The sequence below is a fragment of the Hyaena hyaena genome, unplaced genomic scaffold (assembly GCF_003009895.1).
Source record: "Hyaena hyaena isolate Hyena2069 unplaced genomic scaffold, ASM300989v1 scaffold_24, whole genome shotgun sequence".
In the NCBI taxonomy this organism is placed as follows: domain Eukaryota; kingdom Metazoa; phylum Chordata; class Mammalia; order Carnivora; family Hyaenidae; genus Hyaena; species Hyaena hyaena.
Genome location: NW_024080656.1, coordinates 3,022,417 through 3,044,523, shown reverse-complemented (window position 1 = coordinate 3,044,523; position 22,107 = coordinate 3,022,417). Strand labels below are relative to the sequence as shown.

The window sequence follows — 22,107 nt, the reverse complement described above, 5'->3', positions numbered from 1 at the left end:
GTAATGCCTGAAGTAGTTTCCATATGATACGGTCAAGGTAACAGGCTGAATACAGAAGTTAAGGAATTAAAAAAAAAAAAAAAGGGCGGGGGGAGGGGCAGGGAGGCACATGTGTGGCTCAGTTGGTTGAGCATCGACTTCACATCAGGTCACAATCTCACAGTTCATGGGTTCAAGCCCCTTGTCGGACTCTGTGCTGACAGCTAGGAAACTAGAGCCTACCTCAGATTCTGTGTCTCTCTCTCTCTCTGCCCCTCCCCTGCTTGTGTTCTCTTTCTCTTAAAAATAGATGTTAAAAGGGGCGCCTGGGTGGCTTAGTTGGTTAAGCGTCCGACTTTCGCTTAGGTCATGATCTCGCGGTTCGTGGGTTCGAGCCCCACGTCGGGCTCTGTGCTGACTGCCAGCTCAGAGCCTGGAGCCTGTTTCAGTCTGTGACTCCCTCTCTCTCTGACCCTCCCCTGCTCACGCTGTCTCTCTCTCTCTCTCCCAATAAATAAAAAACATTAAAAACAAAAAAAAGAAAAAAAAATAGATGTTAAAAAAAAAAGAAGTAGTAGTTAGGGAATATAACCTATATTTGCCTCTATAACTAAGCATAGACTATCTTTAAAATAATCAAAGTAGGAAAAGATTTCTTAAACAAAATACAAAAAGCATATCATACAGCAACACTTAAAAATATTCAAGATGTTAAAGTTTTATACGTATAGTATACCACAATTTCAAAAAAAAAAAGCACAAGAAAAAGACAAAGTAAAAAACAAGTCACATAATGTAAATAGACAAACTATATAAATACATAAAGAATTTCTGCAAATCAATAAGAAAAATACTATCCAAATTTCTTTAAGTGGATAAGGGATGAAAACACTAAATTCGCAAAAGAGAGCCTAACGGCCAACACACAAAAATATGTTTAATATCTCTACTGGTATAAACTACAATTTCACATCCATCAGACTGACAAAAATCTGAGCCTTTTTCCCCCCAATGTTTGTTTACTGTGGGGGGGGGGAATCCTAAGCACGTTTCATGATGTCAGCGCAGAGCCCCACATGGGGCTCAATCTCCCAAACCCCAAGATCATGACCTGAGCTAAAATCAAGAGTTGGAATCAAGAGTAAGATGCTTAACCAACTGAGCCACCCAGACACCCTGACAAAAATCTAAGTCTTATAAATGTCAGGTCAATAGAACTCTTATACACCACTAGAGGGGCGTACTGATACAATCATCTAGAGAACAATGAAGCAACACCCAGTAATGTAAAAAACGAAAAATACACTCAGTTCCTGCAATTCTACTTTCTAGGAAAAATTCTATTTGCCCAAGAAAACATAATAATGCTTGATGGGTTTTTTGTTTGTTTGTTTGTTTAAAGGGGCCAAAAGTTGAAAGTACACAGAGTCCATTGAGAATAAAGAAACAAAACTTGATGTGGAATACTACATAATTTAAAGAACTAAAGCAATATTCATTGTCATGGATAAATTCTTAAAAAGGAAAAAAAAGCTAAGGAGAAAAGTTGCAGATGTAGAATACTGCAATCAACTATGAAAATTTTTTTAACTTTTCAAAACACTAAAAAGTGTTTTTACACTAAAAAATACTATGGTTTCAATAGTAAAAGCAAAAGTATGAATGGAAAGGACACAGGCCATCTTCTACACACTGATTACTTGAAGAGAAGGGAATAGAGAAAAGGTTACAGTGTGATCTTCATCTGTATGTTTGTTTTATTTCTTGGGGGACAGGGCAGAGTTAAGAGTAAATTTAGTATGACAGAGTTAAGATCTGTTAAATCTATACCATGGACATAAAAGGTTCATACCTACTGTTTTCTAAACTTCCAAGTGTAAAATGTTCCATGACAACAACAAAAAAAATCTTTAAAAATAATGAGCAGGTACCAAGCAGCTGATAAGATTATACACTATTCTTTCAACCATAATTAGTAAATGTTTGGGAGTCAGAGACCTGGTTTCAAACCTCTGTTCCACAAATCAATTGCTTGATACTAAGTTACTTAATTTCTTTTTTTTTAAATTTTAATGTTTTTATTTATTTCTGAGAGAGAGACCGGATGAGCAGGGGAGGGGCAGAGAGAGAGGGGGAGACACAGAATCTGAAACAGGCTCCAGGCTCTGAGCTAGCTGTCAGCACAGAGCCCAACATGGGGCTTGAACCCACGAACCGTGAGATCACGACCTGAGCCAAAGTTGGACGCTTAGCTGACTGAGCCACCCAGGCGCCCCTAAGTTACTTAATTTCTTCAGAGCTCCAATTTTCTATTCTGTAAAACAAGAATAACATCAATCTCATAAGGCTGCCATGTATGTAAAATGGCAGACAGCAGGCATTCAACTATAGGTATTTATTATTTTAACTCTGCAATAAAAGCAAAGAACTAAAGGGAAAAAAAAGGACAAGGATTTTGAATGAAATGAAGTTCTCTCATCTTCTCAGAATTACGAAGAGAACACCATGGATGTCAGATGGATGTGACTACCACTTTCCTGGAAGCCTTGCTTCCAAGACCCAATTTTAAAAAAGCAATTTTACCAAGAGATTGACGATTATTTTACATAGACCACAGGATTAGAATCTGGTTTTCTTTCTTTTTTTTTTTTTTTTTAAGAATCTGTTTTTCTTAGTCTAGTTCAAAACAACCAAAACCACATCAAGAAATCCCAAATAATTCCGTAACACTGTATTATCTGAAAGGCTTCCAAATGATGTATTTCTTTATCACTTAGAAGGTCACATTTTAACACAAATTCTTCCCCAATTTTTTACTGTCTCCTAAAGAAAGAGTATCACCTTGAGAACAAAGCCCATATATATTCTTTTGAATTCCCCTTGGCCACAGGCTTGTTTGCACACAGATGACAAAGAATCACTATCAGAAGTATCAAAGCCCCTTCATCTTAAATCTTTTCTTGAGGCAAATTCTCACAGAGCTATCACAACACCACTGAAGGATCCAAGAACAAAAAGCAGAATTATCAACATATCACTAATTTTGGTATCTTAACAGCTATTCATGTATATGTCCTAGGCACTGCTCCGAGCACTATATAGTCCTATATTCTTACAGATAGGAAAATTAAGATACAGAGTCAGTACTGCAGGTTAAATGTAGAAAAGCCAGGACTCAAAGCAAATTTAATTCTGAAGCCCACGCTCTTAATCACTAAGCTAAATTTACTGTATCATGCTTAAGGAGTGAAATATCTCTGCCTCCTGCCAAATTTAAGTTCTCACACCAAGAGAGGGGAAAAAAAGCAAAAACATACTTAAATACAATAGTCAACATTAAGTTGTCACTCTTGAAGTTTTATTAGCCTTCAGCATTTATAGTATCATTTATTTAAAAAAAAAAAAAACAAAACAAAACCAGTCCCAGGTTACCAAGGTGGCTCAGTAGGTTAACCATCTGAGGTCACGGCTGAGGTCATGATCTCACGGTCCATGAGTTCAAGCCCACTGGGCTCACTACTGTCAGCACAGAGCCCATTTCAGATCCTCTGTCCCCCTCTCCTCTTTGCCCCTCCCCCACTCTCTCTCTCTCTCAAAAATAACAACATTTAAAACAAAGTCCAGTAAAGTGACCATATATAATGGGTGGAATGGACTGGTATGCAAAAAGCCTGGGTTCATTAACCAGATATGTGTCACTGAACAATAATCTCTCCAGGCCTGTTTCCTGATCTTATAGCTGAGGAATTTGGTCTAGATCTATGGTGTCTTTCAATTTTAATACCCCATGCATTTGAACACATTTTCTAAGACACTATTATTATATGTAGTATGTATATGAGTAGATATACACAGTATACTATTTACTTAAATTCAAATTAATTAACATACAGTGTAGTATTGGTTCCAGGAGTACAACCCAGTGATTCATCACTTACATACAACACTCAGTGCTCATCCCAACAAATGCCCTCCTTAATCCTATCACCCATTTAGCCCATCCACCTCCCCTCCAACAACCCTCAATTTGTTGTTCTCTGTATTTAAGAGTCTCTTATGGTTTGCCTCCCTGTTTTTATCTTATTTTTCCTTCTCTTCTCCTATGTTCATCTGTTTTGTTTCTTAAATTCCATTTGACTGAGATCATATATTTGTCTTTCTGACTGACTTATTTTGCTTAGAATACACTGTAGTTCCATCCACATTGTTGCGAATGGCAAAACTTCATTCTTTTTGATCGGCAATAGTCTGTTACGTATATATATATATACACACCAGTACTGTATTTTTTGAACAAAGATTTTAAAGGTTATCTTTTGAAAAAACCTTCAAAATTAAAACAGTCATACAATATACACTTGTTTCTATTATTTTACTTGAACATACTTAAAGCTAATCTGTGTTATCAGTCAGGAAAGGGAGGGTGCCTGGATGGCTCAGTCGGTTAAGTGTCTGACCTTTGGTTTCAGCTTAGATCATGATCTCTCAGTTTGTGGGTTTGACCCCTGCATTGGGCTCCACACTGACAGCGTAGAGCCTGCTTGGAATTCTCCCTCTCTGCCCTGTTCGCATGCTCTCTGTGGCTCTCTAAAAAAAAAAAAAAGGAAAGGAACTAGAAAGGGGCAGTCAGGAATTCCTGTGATGCTTACAATATTGTTTCAGATCTGATCTAGGTGCTAGCCACACTTTACTGTTACATTTTACTTTGATATGAAAAATGGTGTTTTTTCCTAAAGATAACAGCGAAGATACTTTGGTGCTAATTCCACAATTGTGTTTACAGTATATCAGAGCTGTGCATGTGATCTTTCAAAATATGTAAATGTGTTTCTTGCCTAATTTTTGTCAGTCATCTCTGCTCCCTAGTTCCAATTCAGGTACCTACAGAAAAAAAAATGTACTTATAAATTCCAGTATTCCTGTAATTCCTCTGGCATTGTCTTCTAAAATTTGAGGTCAGTCTTAACTTTCCTTTGGACCCTAGCTCAAAAACCTCCCTCCAATATTGTACACCTAAAACTAAGATAACACTGTATGTTAACTAACTGGAATTAAAATAAAAACTTAAAAAAAAAAAAACCTCCCTCCATACACACACCCTCAGAACACCCATAACATTTACCCTTTGTATTGAAGCTTTTTAAAATTTTTTTTAAATGTTTTTTTTATTTATTTCTGAGAGAGAGAAAGAAAGAGCATACTAGGGGAGGGTCAGAGAGAGAGGGAGATACAGAATCCGAAACAGGCTCCAGACTCTGAGCTGGCTATCAGCACAGAGCCCAACGTAGGGCTCGAACCCGCAAACTGTGAGATCATGACCTGAGCCAAAGTCGGACGATTAACCGACTGAGCCACCCAGACGCCCTTGTACTGAAGTTTTAATCTATCTCCAATCAAGTCTTTTGGGGCTGTGGTCAATATGCTCAATAACTGTTAATAACATTATTTACTAGAAAATAAGAACAACTATTCTTTACAAAAAGGTGACAGACTAGGGAATCCCAGAAGCATTCCTGATCAGGGGACATCAACTTCTGCTCAGGTCGCAATCTCCGGGTTTGTGGGTTTGAGCCCCGCATCGAGCTCTGTGCTGACAGCTCAGAGCCTGGAGCCTGCTTCGGATTCTGTCTCTCTCTCTGCCCCTCTCCCACTCATGGTCGGTTTCTGTCTCAATAATAAACATTAAAAAATTTAAAAATATATTGTTCAAATTCTGGTTACATTCATTTTCAGCAGGGAATTTCACCTTTCTCTTTAAATCAAAAAGGAAAAAGTTTAAAAGAAAAAGATGATCACTAATTTACAAAGGGGAAAACTTAAAGTCTTAAAAACAAAACAACGTTCAAAGCTAGTAATAGCCATGTGATAAAATTTTTGTACCTTTACTGTCCATTCATCCTTTAGATAAATTACACCACACATCTTACATAGTTAATAGTCTGAAATGTTCTTCTAAAGAGTGTTTTCTATAGCAGTGGTTCTCAACATTTGGCAAAGTCTAGAGACATTTTTAGTTGATGCAATTGGCAGGGAGAGAGGATAGGGAGGAGGGTTGGCTGTGCTATTGGCCACTAGTGATATAAGCCAGGGATACTGCATAACATCCTACAACTCAAAGGAGAGACACCCACAGGAAAGAATTCATTATCTGCCTAAAATGTCAACAGTGCCAAAAATGAGAAACTATGGTCTACAGTAATCAAGACTTTAACTTCTAAAGATTTGCTAACTAGTTCTATAGATAAAATATATAGATAAAATAAATTTAAAGTGACACTAAATACAAAATCCATTTAAACACTTGAAAGAAAACTTACATATTAGTTTTCATGAAATTAATTTTTAATGCCACAGATTTAAAAATTCCCTATTGGAATCCTAAAAAGAATGTTAGCAAAGTGCAGCTACAATATGAAAAAACTAGAGGTAATATATAACACAAAAACAAACAAGAGCATGTGCACTGACTTAAGGGCATTTTATTTCACTGAGTTTCAAATTTAAAAGGATTTTGCATATTGAAATGCAAGTTAAATCTTTAGTTACCAGTAACACTCATTTTAATGTTTAAACTGTTAATAGATTGTGTTTAAATCCTTTAACCAGTAATACAAACCAGTCTCAATTATTTTTAAATAATTAAAGTATGCCTATCCTTGGAAAGTCATGACAGTGTGATACAATATAAACACAAGCAGTCCTAAATCCAAACCCAAAAGCTGTAGGTTTGCAGATAAATTATTTAACTTCTTTGAATCCCAATTTCCTCATCTAAGAAATAAGAAATCTAGTTCAAAGAACTGTTCTTGAAAATTAGCAATAATGCATAAACAATGGTACTGAGAGCCACTCTACAAATGGTGGCTAGTTGTTACCAGCAATAATAACTAATAATACAATTGGTGAATATAGATTACAGTTTTACTATATCCTCATAATCAACACTTCACTTGTGTAATTCGACTCACAGAGTAACTATAAAATGTACTTTAATCAATTTTCCATTCCTGGCAATTTGAAATACTACTTAAAATTCACACAAATTTAAAACGAATATCTTACACATAAAGGATGAATTTCCAGTCTTCAGGAAAAAAAGCCTAGATGCCTTTATTATTTTATTAAGTAAACAACATATCTGCATGACTCAAATCCAAAAGGGATCCTTTGATGCCAGTTACCCCAGACACCCAAATCCTTTATACACTGTCATCAATTTTACCAATTTCTCATTAATCCTTTCACCTACAGAGACAAATACACATACTTTCTCCCTCTTCCGACATAAATGGTGGTGTCCTCCACACTATTCTGCACCTTGCTTTTCACATTTTATTTATCTTGGAGGCCATATTTTAATTAACCGACTCCAAGAATGCCTACTTATAACTTCCTATGGTCAGAATCAGCACATGTCAGCTATCTTTATAAGAGAACTTAAAAAAAAAAAGCCCTTAAATCAGTCAGTATTCTTAACAAATACGAGCATATGAAACAAACTTTGGTAAACTGGAGATTTACATAGATGACATGATGAAATACTTGATTACTCGACCAAACGCTCAAAATACCGCATTTACACACTTAAAAAGGAAACACGTGGATTGTACAAGTCTTTCAAAGAGCTCAAAATAAAAAATCAACATAATGCACTTATAGAACTGGCCCTACTAAAACATGGATGAAATACAGTATTGGTGAAAATAAAGCTATTTATTGGTTATAACCCAAGATTAAATGATCTGATCTAAATGTTCTTTTCAACTTCTTTTCTGGAAGAAGTTTCTTTCCAAATTTATAAAGGTACTCTTAAAATAATTTGTCTGTTTGCATTTCCTGTTCTCTTCCTCTGAAAAACTATAACACTCACTTGAAGCAAGGCTTCATCATCCCTTACATATAAAGAGCAGTTTTAACAATAGGCATTACTAGAGGAAAATTTTTTTTTAAGCTTTAATTGGAAGTACTAAAAATATCATGGTGAAAGCCTCCTCATATAAAGCAAAGAGACCATATGAATTACAAAAGCAGTAACTTACCATTTTTAATAGAAAATAAAGCATTAGAAATATTAAGTTTCAGGCTTGTACAACTTTCTTATAGAAGAAATGTTTTTAGGCTGTTGGCAACAGTATTAGACAAATCTTTCACTAGGAACATATATGTCAACTATGCCGAATATATTTTCTTGCAAATAAAAAGTTAGAATCATTGTTTCACTGCTTATCAGTAGAGATATTTATGACCCTATTTCTTCACTGTACCACAAAAATACAAAGTCATCCTTCCATTCAGAGTTTTGGCACTTGAACAAATACAGAGGTCAGAGTTCATACACATGCTCTGTAAAACAGATCATTATTTATATACTACTACTTTCAATAAATCTGCTAGAATTTGTTATTTTTAAGTAATTTTAAAGAATTATATTCTCCAAGTCTAACTGGTAAGATAATAACTGTAGAATCAGTGACACAAATAAAGCTCAAGTGTTATCACTAAGGTCAATTACTCATCACGTAAACTTAGAATGTTGAATTTCACAAATCATTGAGATGATCAAAGTTCCAATGTAAGAGAAAAATACAAATAGCAATGATACAATTTATAATGGTATGTGACGTCTTGAAAATAATAACTATTTCAGTACTACTTTTTCATCTCTCTTTGTTAAATCCAAGGAGGAAAAACAACTTGACATTCTTGTTGATTTGGGTATGAAAAATCTGTACTGATACTTGCATAGTGTGGAGTCAAATCACTAGGATGTTGTGAATATGTTATATAAATAAATATGGCCAACACTAAAGTATTTAAACTCTGCAGGGCTCATGAGCAGCTTGAGCCAAAAAAAAAAAAAAGTTTTTACTAATTTCAGGTTACATTGGGATAAACCTACTCAATAAGAAGATATAATAATGTAGTAATATCTGGTGAAATGCCAGGTTTTTAAGAGGGCTGCTTTTCAAAAGTAAGAAATTAACTATGAGGAACATCATAATGAAGTTTTACCGCACAACAGTCACAGAGGCATTGTCCTAGGAGAGACTCTGATGTGTAACTTTGTAAACAGTATTTTGAAAAGCTACTCATAACCTGCATTATTTTTTCCTAAGAAAAAATATTTAAATGCTTTTAATACACCAAACAACCTGCCTTCACCCACTCGAAGAGATTTAGACGTCAACAGAAAAGAGGCCTAGGAATGGGGGGGTGGAGGGGGACGAGACGATCTACTTTGGAATTAATTTCCTACCTCAGGTGAAAATTCCTTTATCCCCCGGGCAAATAGTATTCCTTGTCTCCTCTTCTCTCCCAACACCGAACTAAGAGGAGTAACTCTGATCGTCCTCCTTTCATCAACACCTAAGATCTTTTTCCGTTCCTTCCCGAAGGAAAGGACAGTGGAGGCCAAACAGGCTATAATGCAGAATACCCTTAAAAGTGTGGGCCTTTGAGCAGCGCGGCTCTCCGGATCCAGTTACCACCTTTCCCCTTCCCCCAACCCACTTCCCGGGTTTTCTCAGGCTCGGCCTGCTCCCTCCACACCCTACAGCCACACTTCCAGCTGTTGCCACAGCCTCGGGGCCCTCTCTAGAGCTCACACCCCTACAAGAAGTGCCCCCTTCTCCATCTTCCCCCCAAACCGTGTTTCTCTCCAGACCACCGCCCGCAAGACGGTCCATCCCAGGGCCCGGGGAGGGGAGGAGAAGGCGACGGCAGCAGGGGGAGACTGCTGCTTCCCCACAAGCAGATGGGCGACCGCAAGGAGGGCCACCCAGGGGTTACCAGGGATATTAGGGTCGCCACTGAAAGAACCCTCCCGCCCTGGACTGAGGTGGGGGATGTCCGGGAGTTCATTTCTGACCTCCTCGCTCTTCAGCACCTCCTTGAACTCCCGCTTGATTCGCTGCACCGCGATGTTGGCCATGTCTCCGCCCGCAGCTGATTCGTACCCGCCTCCTCCGCCACCGCTACGACCACCGCCACCGCCGCCACCTCTTCCACCACCGCCTCCTCCCTCGGCGACTCACACCCGAGCACACGAACGCTGCCACCGCCACCCCGGCCGCCGCGCTCTCCTCAGTGTGGAATCACCTCCGCGCCCGGCCACCAAAATGGCGCCGGATCCGCGCATGCGCAAGACGCTGACCCGGCCGAGCGGCGCAGCCGCTCCCGTTGTAGCCCCATACGCCTCAAACGCAAGCCCGCGCCGCGCCGCGCTGCGCCGTGCCGCGCGTCTCTGCCGGAGCTGCGGCCGCGTGGCTCCGCCCTGCCGGCGTCTGGGGCCAGGAGGGTGCGGCTTCCGCGCTGGCCGGCCTTGCCTGGGCCTCTCGGGTGCTCTCCCGTGCCTCCGCCCCTCTTCAAGCCTCTGTGGTGTGGTTGAAACCTCCAGCCGTGGCCTCTGCCTAAATACTGAGCCCACCTAACGGGTTCCGCGGTCCCACTCGGCTGTGAGCGCCGTCCCGACTCAGCCAGCCCCAGAACCCATGGGCTTAATGTGCCTGTGTCTAGCGTATAAAAACAGCGTTCCAGAACTCGATCCGGCCCATTTTCTGTTGGTATAGGCCCAGAAAATCCACTGTGCTCGCTTTTGTTCTGAAGCCATTATAGTGCCAGCGTTATTATGGTCATTCCAGGTACTACAAACCACTGAATTAAGAGTGGTCATTATTGAGTCCCATTAGGTGTATTTGAAACAGGTACTCAATGGAGATGCCTGAGGTGGATTTAGAAGTCAGATGTTGATGTTTCAACTACTTAGATAATTAATACCGAGTTTTGATAGCTTCTGACCATGAGTGTACATCAGAATCCCTGAAGGGCTTCTAGAAGAAAAAAAAAAAAAGATTCCTGGATCCCGTCCCTAGCGTGGAGGGTGGGCCTAATAATCTGTATCTTCAACAAGTTCTCAGATGCCGCTGCTCCTGTGGCTGGTTCAGGGACCACACTAGGAGAACCACTAAAGCATGTGAAAATAGTTTGTATATTAAGGTGAAAAGTGGAGAAATACATGCTTCTGGTGGGGAAAAAGCAGCTTTACTTCTGTAAGCCTTGGGCCTACAACGGTGTCTGGCACTGATAGGCACTCAATAAATATTGAATGAACAAATGAAGATAAGAGTAAAATGTTTTAAGTGGAAAGTAAGTTTGAAAGGCAATTTGAAAGTGGTTGCTAGGGTTTCAGTAAGTAACATGGTTTTGGTACTGAGAGGTACTGTAAATAGAACATTCCAAAATAAATAATAAAGGCTATTTAGAAGTTTTTATTTCATTTCATGAGCTCCTTTCACCTAATCAATTAGTAAAGTATCCTAGAACAATATCACAAATACAGTCTTAGCAACAATTACTAAAATTATGGCAACAGAAAGGAAATAGCCACTGGCAGTGAATCATTCAAGGGAGGCACATGGAAAAAAAAAATTCTTGAACTTGTGCCACACAAACCTAGAGGGGATTTTTAAATCCAGCTCTCTTCCATGCTAGCTATCTTGGCCAACCTTGGTTTCCTCATCTGCAAAAAAAGGAAGCCTGATTCTATGATCTCTTTCGGGTTTTCAGAGGTCAAAATTCTAAAACATGGTTTGGAAACATTTCCCTAAGTGGACTAACATAAATTATAAAAACACTTCCAGCAGAGCCCCCTAGTGGTCCTAAGAGGAACCAGCTATACATGTGGGTCATTGTACAATGAATTATTGGTGTAATGTAAATCATGCAATGCTACGTGTATTTGTGTCAGTAGATTAAAAATAATTATTTTGAGGTGTGAAAAAACTGTTTTGAGTACTTTAAATTTATCAGCTTCATTCAGTCCCCAATCTTCATCTTGGAACTTCAAAGAAACTTGGCAACACTCAAATCACAGGGTGCCTAAAAGAGCATGGTAATTTCTTTGGGGGAAAGGGGATTGATCATTTTTAAATACACATAATCATTGACCCTGATATTCTACTTCTAGAAAAATCATTCTAGAGTCCTTCCAGAGAATGAGGCAACTGCATATTAACTGATACGAGATAATTCCCAAAGTACATTTTAAGTAAAAAAGAAAAAAAAAAAAAGCCCTATGCTAAATGCAATGTGGTATATTGAATTAGATCGTAGAACTGAAAGGACATAACTAGTGAAATCTAAATAAATTCTGTAATTTAGTTGATAGTATTGTACCAATATTAATTTCTTAGTTTGACATGGTACTATGGTTATGTAAGATTTAACATTAGTAGAAGAGCACACAAGAATCTCTGAAACTTTTCTATAAATCTACAATTATTCCAAAAGAAAAAATTTACTTTTATTTTATATTTATTTTTCTTTTGAGAGAGAGAAACAGAGCAAGTGGGGGAGGGCTAGAGACAGATAGAGGGAGACAGAGAATCCTAAGCAGGCTCTGTGCTATCAATGCAGACCCTGAAGTGGAGCTCACACTCACGAACTGTAAGATCATAAACTGAGCTGAAACCAAGAGTGGAAGGCTTAACTGAATGAACCACCCAGGAGCCCCAGAAAAAGTTTACTTTTAAAAAAGCACTATGTAGGATATATTGTGTATTGCATACTACCATATATGTGAGGAAAGAAAGGAATATTCTGTGTATATAATGCTTGCGAATCCCCAAAATATCACTGGAAAAATGCATAAGAAACTGACAATAGTGGTTATCTCTGAGAAAGCAACTTAAATGCCTTGAAGAAGGCAAAGTGGGAGACTTTTCACCATGTATCCTCTTGTATATTTCACCTGTTCAAAATTAATTTTTTAAAAATGAATTTCCACTTATGCAGATTATAGACTTCACTACTATAATTTAGTTCTGGTTGGTTACTTCATTAAAAGTTAATTAATTAAACAACTATTATTGAATGTCTACTATGTGCCAGGCATGATCTAGGCCCTAGAGGTGTATCAATGAACACGAAACAGAACATCTCTGGAATTGCAGGATTTACACTTTGTCAGGGATAGGGAGAATTCATCTCAAAGTATATTCCACAGAAATGTGGGGGGCCCTGAGATGTTTTCAGGGGTCAGTCTGCAATGACCAAACTATTATTATCTTAGTACAACTAAGACATTATTTGCCTTATACTGTATTGACATTTCCTCTGATGATATAAAAGCAATAGTAGACAAAAACAATTATTGTACTAGTAATAATTTTATTAATGTCACACATTCACTGTTAAAACTACAAGTTTTAAGGACACCTGGCTGGCTCAGTCAGTGGAGCATGAGACTCTTGATCATGAGTTTGAGACCTACACTGGGCATGGAGCTTACTTTTTAAAAATATGCCAGTTTCACTTTTTTTAAAAAAAGACTTTATTTTTTGATGTTTATTTATTTAGTTTGATAGAGAGAGTGAACGGGGAGGGGCAGAGAGAGAGAGAGAGAAAGAGAATCCCAAGCAGGCTCTGGGCTGTCAGCACAGAGCTGGACCTGGTGCTTGATTCCATAAACGATAAGATCACAACCTGAGCTGAAATCAAGAGTCAGACATTCGATCAACTGAGCCATCCAGGCACCCTAAGATTTTATTTGTAAGTAATCTCTACACTCAACATGTGGCTTGAACTTACAAGCTCAAGAACAAGAGTTGCATGCTCTACCAACTGAGCCAGCCGGACACCACCCCCCTTTTATTTATTTATTTTTTACCAGTTTTGCTTTAGAATGCTTTTGATGAAGCAGCCAAAAGTGTTGATTTTATTAAACTTCAACTTTTGAAAACATGCCTTCTTAATACTCTATGTTATTTATGTGAAGGATAGAGTAAGCACTTCTGTTGCATAAGGCATATGGTAAAGCACTATGCAATTGGTTGAGTTGTGAGCTAAATTAGCCACTATTTCCATGGAACACCATTTTTACTTAAAATAATAATTGAGACAAACTATGTTTATCAAGGGTTGGGTATTTGGCAGACATTTTATCAAAAATGAACTTGGTAAGCCTGTTACTTCAAGGAATACAACTGGCAGAATTTGTTGCCAATGATAAAATTTAAACTTTCAACTGAAAAATTTAAGTTTTAGAATATACATCTGCCACTGTGACTTGACAGCTTCCCAATACACTTAAAGATATTTCTGGTTAAATTGGTGGCGACTGTAACAAATGTGATTACTTTCGATTATACAATGAAATGTGTTCATATTTGAAAGATCTGCATTAAGTCAGTGAAGCACTATTTTCCGAATGACCAATGCATGTTGTTACAAAAAATATCCATTCAAGGTTTGAGACAGACCAGCAGATTTTAATATAACAGAGTACAAAAACTTCACTAGTAACATTTCAGATTCCACATTGCAACTAACCTTCCAGGAAGGACAGTTTGTCTGGATTTAGTGTAGTACTGAAGAATAATATCCACAGGATCTGAAAAAAGTTATTAAAGTATTTCTTCCATTTCCAACTACATATGTAGTAGGTTGGTTTTTCTTCATATACTTAAACCAAAACAAAATATGCAGCGTACTGAATGCAAAAGCATATATGAAAATCCAGCTGTGTTCTATTAAGCCAGGCATAAGAGATTTTATCTTGGAAAATATAGGTATTTCTCACTAAAGATATTTATGTAAGTATGTAATAGGTTTATTAGAGTTATTTTAAGTATATGTTCCAATGATTTCTGTTTTAATTTCTAACAAATATTGTTTAGTCCATGTAAACAAATGCTGTTTGGAATCCTCAAAAAAAATTTTTTTGAGAGGGTACTCATGCTTTTGTGCATGGCATGGGAATGGTAGAGGGAAGGGAGAGAAAATCTTAAGCAGGCTCCAAGCTCAGTGCAGATGGGGGAGGGGAGTTCAACATGGGGCTTGATCCCACAACTCCGGGATCATGACCTGAATCAAAATCAAGAGTCAAATGTTCAATCAATTGAGTCATCTAGATACCCCTAGAACCCTCATTATTTTAAAGAGTGTAAAGAAGTCTTAAGTACATTTGCGTATATTGTACTGCTTAGACATGAGGGTTAGATCTAAAAAGTCACGCACTGAAGTTCATTTATGGGGAGCCTGGGTGGCTCAGACGGTTAAGCATCCGACTTCGGCTCAGGTCATGACCTCACGGTTTGTGGGTTTGAGCCCCATGTCAGGCTCTGTGTTGACAGCTGGCTCAGAGCCTGGAGCCTGTTTCGGATTCTGTGTCTCCCTCTCTCTGACCTTCCCCTGTTCATGCTGTCTCTCTCTCAGAAATAAATAAAACATTTTTTTTAAATAAATAAAAAGTCATACACTTTCAGAATATGTAATTTATAGCCATCCTTATAAAAATAACACCAGCATTCTTCACAGAGCTAGAACAAACAATCATAAAATGTGTATGAAAAGAGAAAAGACCCTGAATAGCCAAAGCAATCCTGAAAAGGAACACCAAAGCTGGAGGGATCACAGTCCCAGACCTCAAGCTGTATTACAAAGCTATAATCATCAAGACAGTATGGTACTGGCACAAAAACAGACACTCAGATCAGCAGAAGAGAATAGAGAACCCAGAAAAAGGACCCATAAATGTATGGCCAACTAATCTGTGACATAGCAGGAAAGAATATCCAATGGAATAAAAACAGTCTCTTCAGCAAAAGGTGCTGGGAAAACTGGACAGCGACATGCAGAAAAATGAACCTGGACCACTTTCTTTACACGACACACAAAAATAAACTAAATATGGATGAAAGACCTAAATGTAAGATGGGAAACCATCAAAATCTTAGAGGAAAAAGCTGCAAAAACCTCTTTGACCTCAGCCACAGCAACTTCTTACTCAACAAGTCTCTGGAGGCAAGGGTAAAAAAAAGCAAAAATGAACTATTGGGACCTCATCAAAATAAAAGCTTCTGTGCAGTGAAGGAAACAACCAGCAAAACTAAAAGGCAATCGATGGAATGGGAGGAGATATTTGCAAATGTCATATCAGATAAATGGTTAGTATCCAAAATCTGTAAAGAACTTATCAAACTCAACACCTAAAAAACAAATAATTCAGTGAAGAAATGGGCAAAAGATATGAATAGACACTTCTCCAAAGAAGACATCCAGATGCCAACTGACATGAAAAAATGCTCAACATCACTCATCAATCAGGGAAATACAAATCAAAACCACAATGAGATACCACCTCACACCTGCCAGAATGGCTAAAATTAACAACTCAGGCAATTACAGATGTTGGTGAGGATACAGAGAAAGAGGATCTTTTTTGCCCTGCTGGTGGGAATGCAAACTGGGGCAGCAGCTCTGGAAAACAGTATGGAAATTCCTCAAAAAATTAAAAACAGAACTACCCTTCGACCCAGCAATTGCACTACTAGATATTTATCCAAGGGATATAGGTGTGCTGTTTCGAAGGTGCCCATGCACCCCAATGTTTATAGCAGCACTATCAATAATAGCCCAAGTATGCTAAGAGCCCAAATGTCCATTGATGGTGAATGATATAAGGAATTTAAGATAGAAAACAGATGAACATAAGGGAAGGGAAGCAAAACAATATAAAAACAGAGAGGGGGACAAAACATAAGAGACTCTTAAATATGGAAAACAAACAGAGGGTTGCTGGAGGGGTTGTGGGAGGGGGGATGGGCTAAATGGGTAAGGGGCATTAAGGAATCTACTCCTGAAATCATTGTTGCACTATATGCTAACTAACTTGGATGTAAATTTAAAAATAAAAATAAGTTCCCATAAAACATATATGTATAATTTACATAAACATTATATATATGAAGTTTATAAACTTGGTTTCAGATTGATGGAGAGTTAATCTGGTAATTCTTCCATTGCCTCCAACAGAACAATGTGTTTTGATTTGTTGATTCACGTGAAAAAAAAATGAAGCAAGGCATTATACTGCTTTGCTGACCCCTAATATCAATCGCCAGTCTTCCTTTTTGTAATTCCTGATAGTGACTATTATTGCTCTTCAGATTTAAATTTCCTGTTCTTCCAAATGCAGAGCAATTTTTTCCCTACTGCCTTTTCCTTACCTTGTGTTTGCCAGCTTTTTTCCTTTCTTTCTCTCATCAATGCTTGTTCTACCCAGACCTCTAATTTAACATTTTTTTGAAACACCCAGTCATAACTCTGGGGTCATTTTGCCTTTTTTTCTTTCACTGAATTCTGCCCTTCCTATCTTGTTAGCTTCTCTCCCCTACCCACCCCAGTGGGGGTGAGAAGCTGTAGCAGCAAGAGTGGAAGGCGGCATTTAGATCCACAGTCAAACTTCTAAACTTAGCCCCAGGCCAGTGGGCACCACAGTATTGACTGTGATGCGCACTGTATTATTCCAAATGTAGAGAATAAAGCAGAACTCCCACCATTATGGCTTTCAGGATGTCTATAGCATGGAGTGGAAAGCTGATTTTAATAGCACAGAATATGTTTCCTTGTCTTAAGTTACTGATTTGGTTCCTGTTAGACCCAGAGGTTCTTTAGGTGGGACATTGTAAGGGAAGGACTTTATCATTTCACTCTTTTCAAGGAATATGCAGCTACAACTGGAACATGGCTAAAGGGCCTTCACACTTCATGTTGAAGACACCATCCACCTCTCTCATAGACTACCCTCTGCTGACCATCTCAATTGTTTTTGCTGAGTTTGTTAATTCCTTTCTGCCTTCTAAACTAGAGTCCTTTATTTTAGAGCCTAGAATTGCTGGGGCCCCAGTGCAAAGATCCTAGTCCTTTAGAAGCCACTCTTCAAAATCCCCTTCCTTTGGTTACCTCAAAGGCCATGAACTTCCCACTAAATAAAATCCACATCTAGCTTTTACCTACTCGATTATGTCAATTCTGTCAATTATTCATTATTGATCTAGCATACAGAATTTCATAAACCATATCAGCCTCATTAAGTTGGTCAGATAGTCTTCATCTGCTTTCTGCAAATCTACTCTCCAGCATTCTCTACTCTGCTCTTAGAAACTGGAAACATGATCTATAATACTACCTGGACATCATAAGGCCTTGTTACCTTCTGGATTGCACTTGAGGGTGGTCAATGGAAGGGAGGCTTTGGCAGGAGATGAGACAAAGGGTCAGCAATTCTGTATTTCCCCACCAAAAGCTACAGTTCCTGGCCAAGAGCTCCCTTTCAGCTACAACTACTGCTATTGCTCTATCAGGATTCTGACAATCTTGCTCATTTTACCCCTTCAAGCCTGGAGGTACCATGTGGTCCCTATTGTTTTTAACCTTTGTCAGCTTCCTGTAACTTTTATAGTGTCTTTAACAAACTCTTCTGATTAACCACCTGCTTCCTGCCATGGCCCTGTCTGATACACCAAAGTACAACCATAATTTCTTACTTTCCTGGATATCGTTGTTATTGAGGAAAGTTACCACTCTGTCTCTACTGTTCTGTAGCCTCTGCATTAGGATTACTTAGAGGAGCCCAGTGTTCCAACTTTCTCCATTAGGGTGATGACCTAACTCAGAATGACCACTGCAGGTACTGCCCTATGAATAATAGATAAATATCTTTCCCTTTCTTGGTGCTTCCTGGAGTAAAAATTCATAGCCACTTGCAGATCTCTGTAGCTGAGCACTCAACTGTACCATCCTAGGGAATGGCTCCTTTCCGGGGTGAAGGATCCAGCTCTTAGTGTCTCTTCCCAGAGATTTAGGGAAGCATTATGCAAACAATTCCCCCTGTGCCCTCTGAAGCTAGTGAGCAGCATGACTTAGGCACTCTCAGGAGACTCTGCAGAGACCATGCTTCCCTGCATAAGACAGCTGTAATGAAAAGCACAATTCAAACATAACAGGAGGCTGACTTACCATGTAAACATCTTAGAAAAAGCCCTGTGCTCAGAATTTGATGCAATTACATTTGATCTTTCTTTAATGATGTCAATGTATTAACAATGTCGTGAATTCTTGCACATCTTTAACCTATTAGTATAATATATTTTTAAGTTTGCATTAGGAAGGTTAGTTTTGTGTATTTAATTTTCTTTTTTCCCCTCCTCCCCAGAAGGTTAATTTTATTTATTTATTTATTTTTAATTTTTTTTTAAGGTTTTATTTATTTCTGAGAAAGAGAGAGACAGCGTGAGCAGGGGAGGGTCAAAGAGAGAGGGAGTCACAGACTCTGAAACAGGCTCCAGGCTCTGAGCTGGCAGTCAGCACAGAGCCCGACGCTGGGCCCGAACCCACGAACCACGAGATCATGACCCAAGCGAAAGTCGGACGCTTAACCGACTAAGCCACCCAGGTGCCCCAGCCCAGAAGGTTAATTTTAAAGAAAAATAGTTTAAATAGCATTTGATAATTTATTATTTCACAATTTTGTATATTTGATTAAGAAACATACATTCCCATATTTCCCATCTGAAAAGTGAAGGAAAGCACTTAGGTACTACCACAATTAGAGCTTTGAATATGTCTGCAGCAGTATGTAGTCTAAGCACGCTTATTGGTAGATAAATTTATTTTTAAAAAGCAATAAAACCTTATTCTTTACACCAAACAATTAGATTTTTAGATTTCTGTCATTATATAAACCTAAATACCAAGGGTTTTTATCTGACTTTCACTAGGCTTCCTTATAACACTTTTCAAGCTTCTAATTTTTAAATTTTTTACTTATTCTTAATTTTTGAAAAGTTTCATTTATTTGAGAGAGAGAGCGTACACACACACACACACACACACACACACAGACATACACACAAGTGGGGGAGGGGAGAGAGAAGGAAACAGAATCTGAAGCAGGCTCCAAGCTCTGAGCTGTCAGCACAGAGTACAACACGGGGCTCGAATCCACAAACCACAAAATCATGACCTAGGCCGAAATCAGATGCTTAATCAACTAGCCACCCAGGTGCCCAAGCTTTTTATTTTTTAAAATGTTTTATTTATGTTTGAGAGAGACAGAGACAGAGTGGAAGCAGGGGAGGGGCAGTGAGAGAGATACACATAGAATCCGAAGCAGGCTCTGGGCTCTAGCTGTCAGCATAGAACCCGACGTAGGGCTCAAACCCACAAACTGTGAGATCATGACCTGGGCCGAAGTTGGACACTTAACCAACTAAGCAACTCAAGCGCCCCTTATTTTTTTATTTTTAAAAGTTATAGTAAAATATGCATAACATAAAATTTACCATTTTAACCATTTTTAAGTCTAGAGGTCAAAGGCATTAAGTATCTTCACGTTGTTGTGTAACCATCACCACCATCTATCTCTGGAACTTTTTCATCATCCCAAACTGAAACTGTATAGTTCCTATTCTTCCCTCCTTTCAGCCTCTGGTATCCACTATTCTACTTTCTGTCTCTGTAAAGTTCACTATTCTAAGTATCTCAAGTAAAAAGAATCATACAATATTTGTCCTTTTGTATCTGGCTTATTTCACTTATAATGTTTCCAAGGTTCATCCATGTTATAGCATGTGTCAGAATTTCCTTCCTTTTTAAGAGTGAATAATATTCCATTGTATGTATATGGCACTTTTTTTTTATCCATCATCTATCTATGGACACTTCAGTTGTTTTCATCTTTTGGCTGCTGCTAGGAACATATGTGTACAAATTATCTCTTAGATTATTTTGTGAATCTATATTCAGGTGTAAAATTACTGGCTTACTTAGTAATCCATATTTAATTTTTTTAACTTTTTTTTAAAGTAAACTCTATCCCCAACGTGGGGACTAAAACCACAACAAGATCAAGAGTCACATGCTCTACCAACTGAGCCAGCCAGGTGCCATATCCGTATTTAACTGTTTTTTTTAATGAAGCACTTTAATTAATTAATTAATTAAGAGTATGAGTGGGGGGAAGAGAATCCCAACCACACTTCATGCTGTTAGCATTGAGTCCAACGTGGGGCTCAATACCATGAACCGTGAGATCATGACCTGAGCCAAGATCAAGAGTCAGACAACCGACTGAGCTACCTGGTTCCTTTTTAAAGGAACTACCACACAATTATCCACAGCAGCTGCACCATTTTACATTCCCACTAGCAGTGCACAAAGGTTCCAATTTCTTGACATCCTTGCCAACACTTCTTACTTTGTTTCTTTGTTAATAACCATCATAATAGCTGTGAGGTGGTATCTCATTGTACTTTTTATATGCACATCCCTAATGATTAGTAGTGTTAAGTGTCTTTTTATGTGCTTATTGGCCATTTATATATCTTCTTTGAAGAAATATCTATTTAAGTCCTTTGCTTATTTTTTGCATAAGATTTCATTTTTCTTTAACTAATCTCTATACCCACCATGGGGGCTTGAACCCATAACCCCGAGATCAAGAGTTTCATTCACACTTCTCTGACTGAGCCAGCCAGGCATCCTAGTCATTTGCTTATTTTTTTAAATATTTATTTACTTATCTACAGAGAGAATGAGAGAGAGAAGAGAGAGAGAGAAAGTGGTGGAAGGGCAGAGAGAGAGGGAGAGAGAATCCTAAGCAGGCTCCATGTTTGGCATGGATCTCAATGATGGGCTTGATATCACAATCAGCAAGATCATGACCTGAGCCAATATCAAGAGTTGAGTGCTCAACCGACTGAGTCACCCAGGTGCTCCTCTTTTGCTTATTTTTAAATCAGGTTGTTTATTTTGTTTTTGTTGAGTTGTAGGGAGTATTTATTTATTTATTTTAAAAAGTCCTTTTAAGACCTTTATAGTTTACCTGTTACTTTTAGGTCTTTGATCCATTTTAAGTTAATCTTTGAATATGGTATAAGATAAGGTCCCACTACATTATTTTGCATGTGGATATCGGTTTTCCCAGCATGACTTGTTGAAAAGGTTGTCCTTTCCCCAATGAATGGTTTTCCCCTTTTTGAAAATTATTTGACCGTATATGTGAGGGATCATCTCAAACTTTTAACCACAGAAAGTTATTCTTCTCTTTCTTCCCAGGCAAAGCTTTACCTTTGAAGAAAAGTCACTATTACCAACTTTATGAGTATACAAGTAGCTATGTTAGATGCTGAGGATATATAGAGGAATAAGATATGGACTCTACTAATGAAAGTACCAATTTATTGGGGGAAATAGAATATCTCATTAAAATATATACAAATACAAGACAGCATATATTTAAAAATGTGAGACAGGACACCATCAAAACCCTAGAGAAGAGAGAAGAAA

The 22,107-nt window shown here is 38.2% G+C and overlaps 1 protein-coding gene across 3 annotated transcripts in view; it reads right to left on the bottom strand.

Moving 5' to 3' along the window:
- The window catches only part of UBE2K (ubiquitin conjugating enzyme E2 K), a 77,661-nt gene extending 67,468 nt beyond the window's left edge, over nt 1-10,193 (bottom strand). The window contains exon 1 of one of the 3 annotated variants that reach the window (XM_039226960.1): nt 9,848-10,193. In XM_039226960.1, the coding sequence (XP_039082891.1) occupies nt 9,848-9,910 (63 nt within the window). In that variant the 5' untranslated portion in view covers nt 9,911-10,193. Of the gene's footprint in view, nt 1-9,235; nt 9,475-9,847 lie in introns of those variants that run through there. The other 2 variants (XM_039226963.1, XM_039226962.1) reach the window with 2 other exon arrangements.
- Between the last annotated feature and the right edge of the window lie 11,914 nt (nt 10,194-22,107).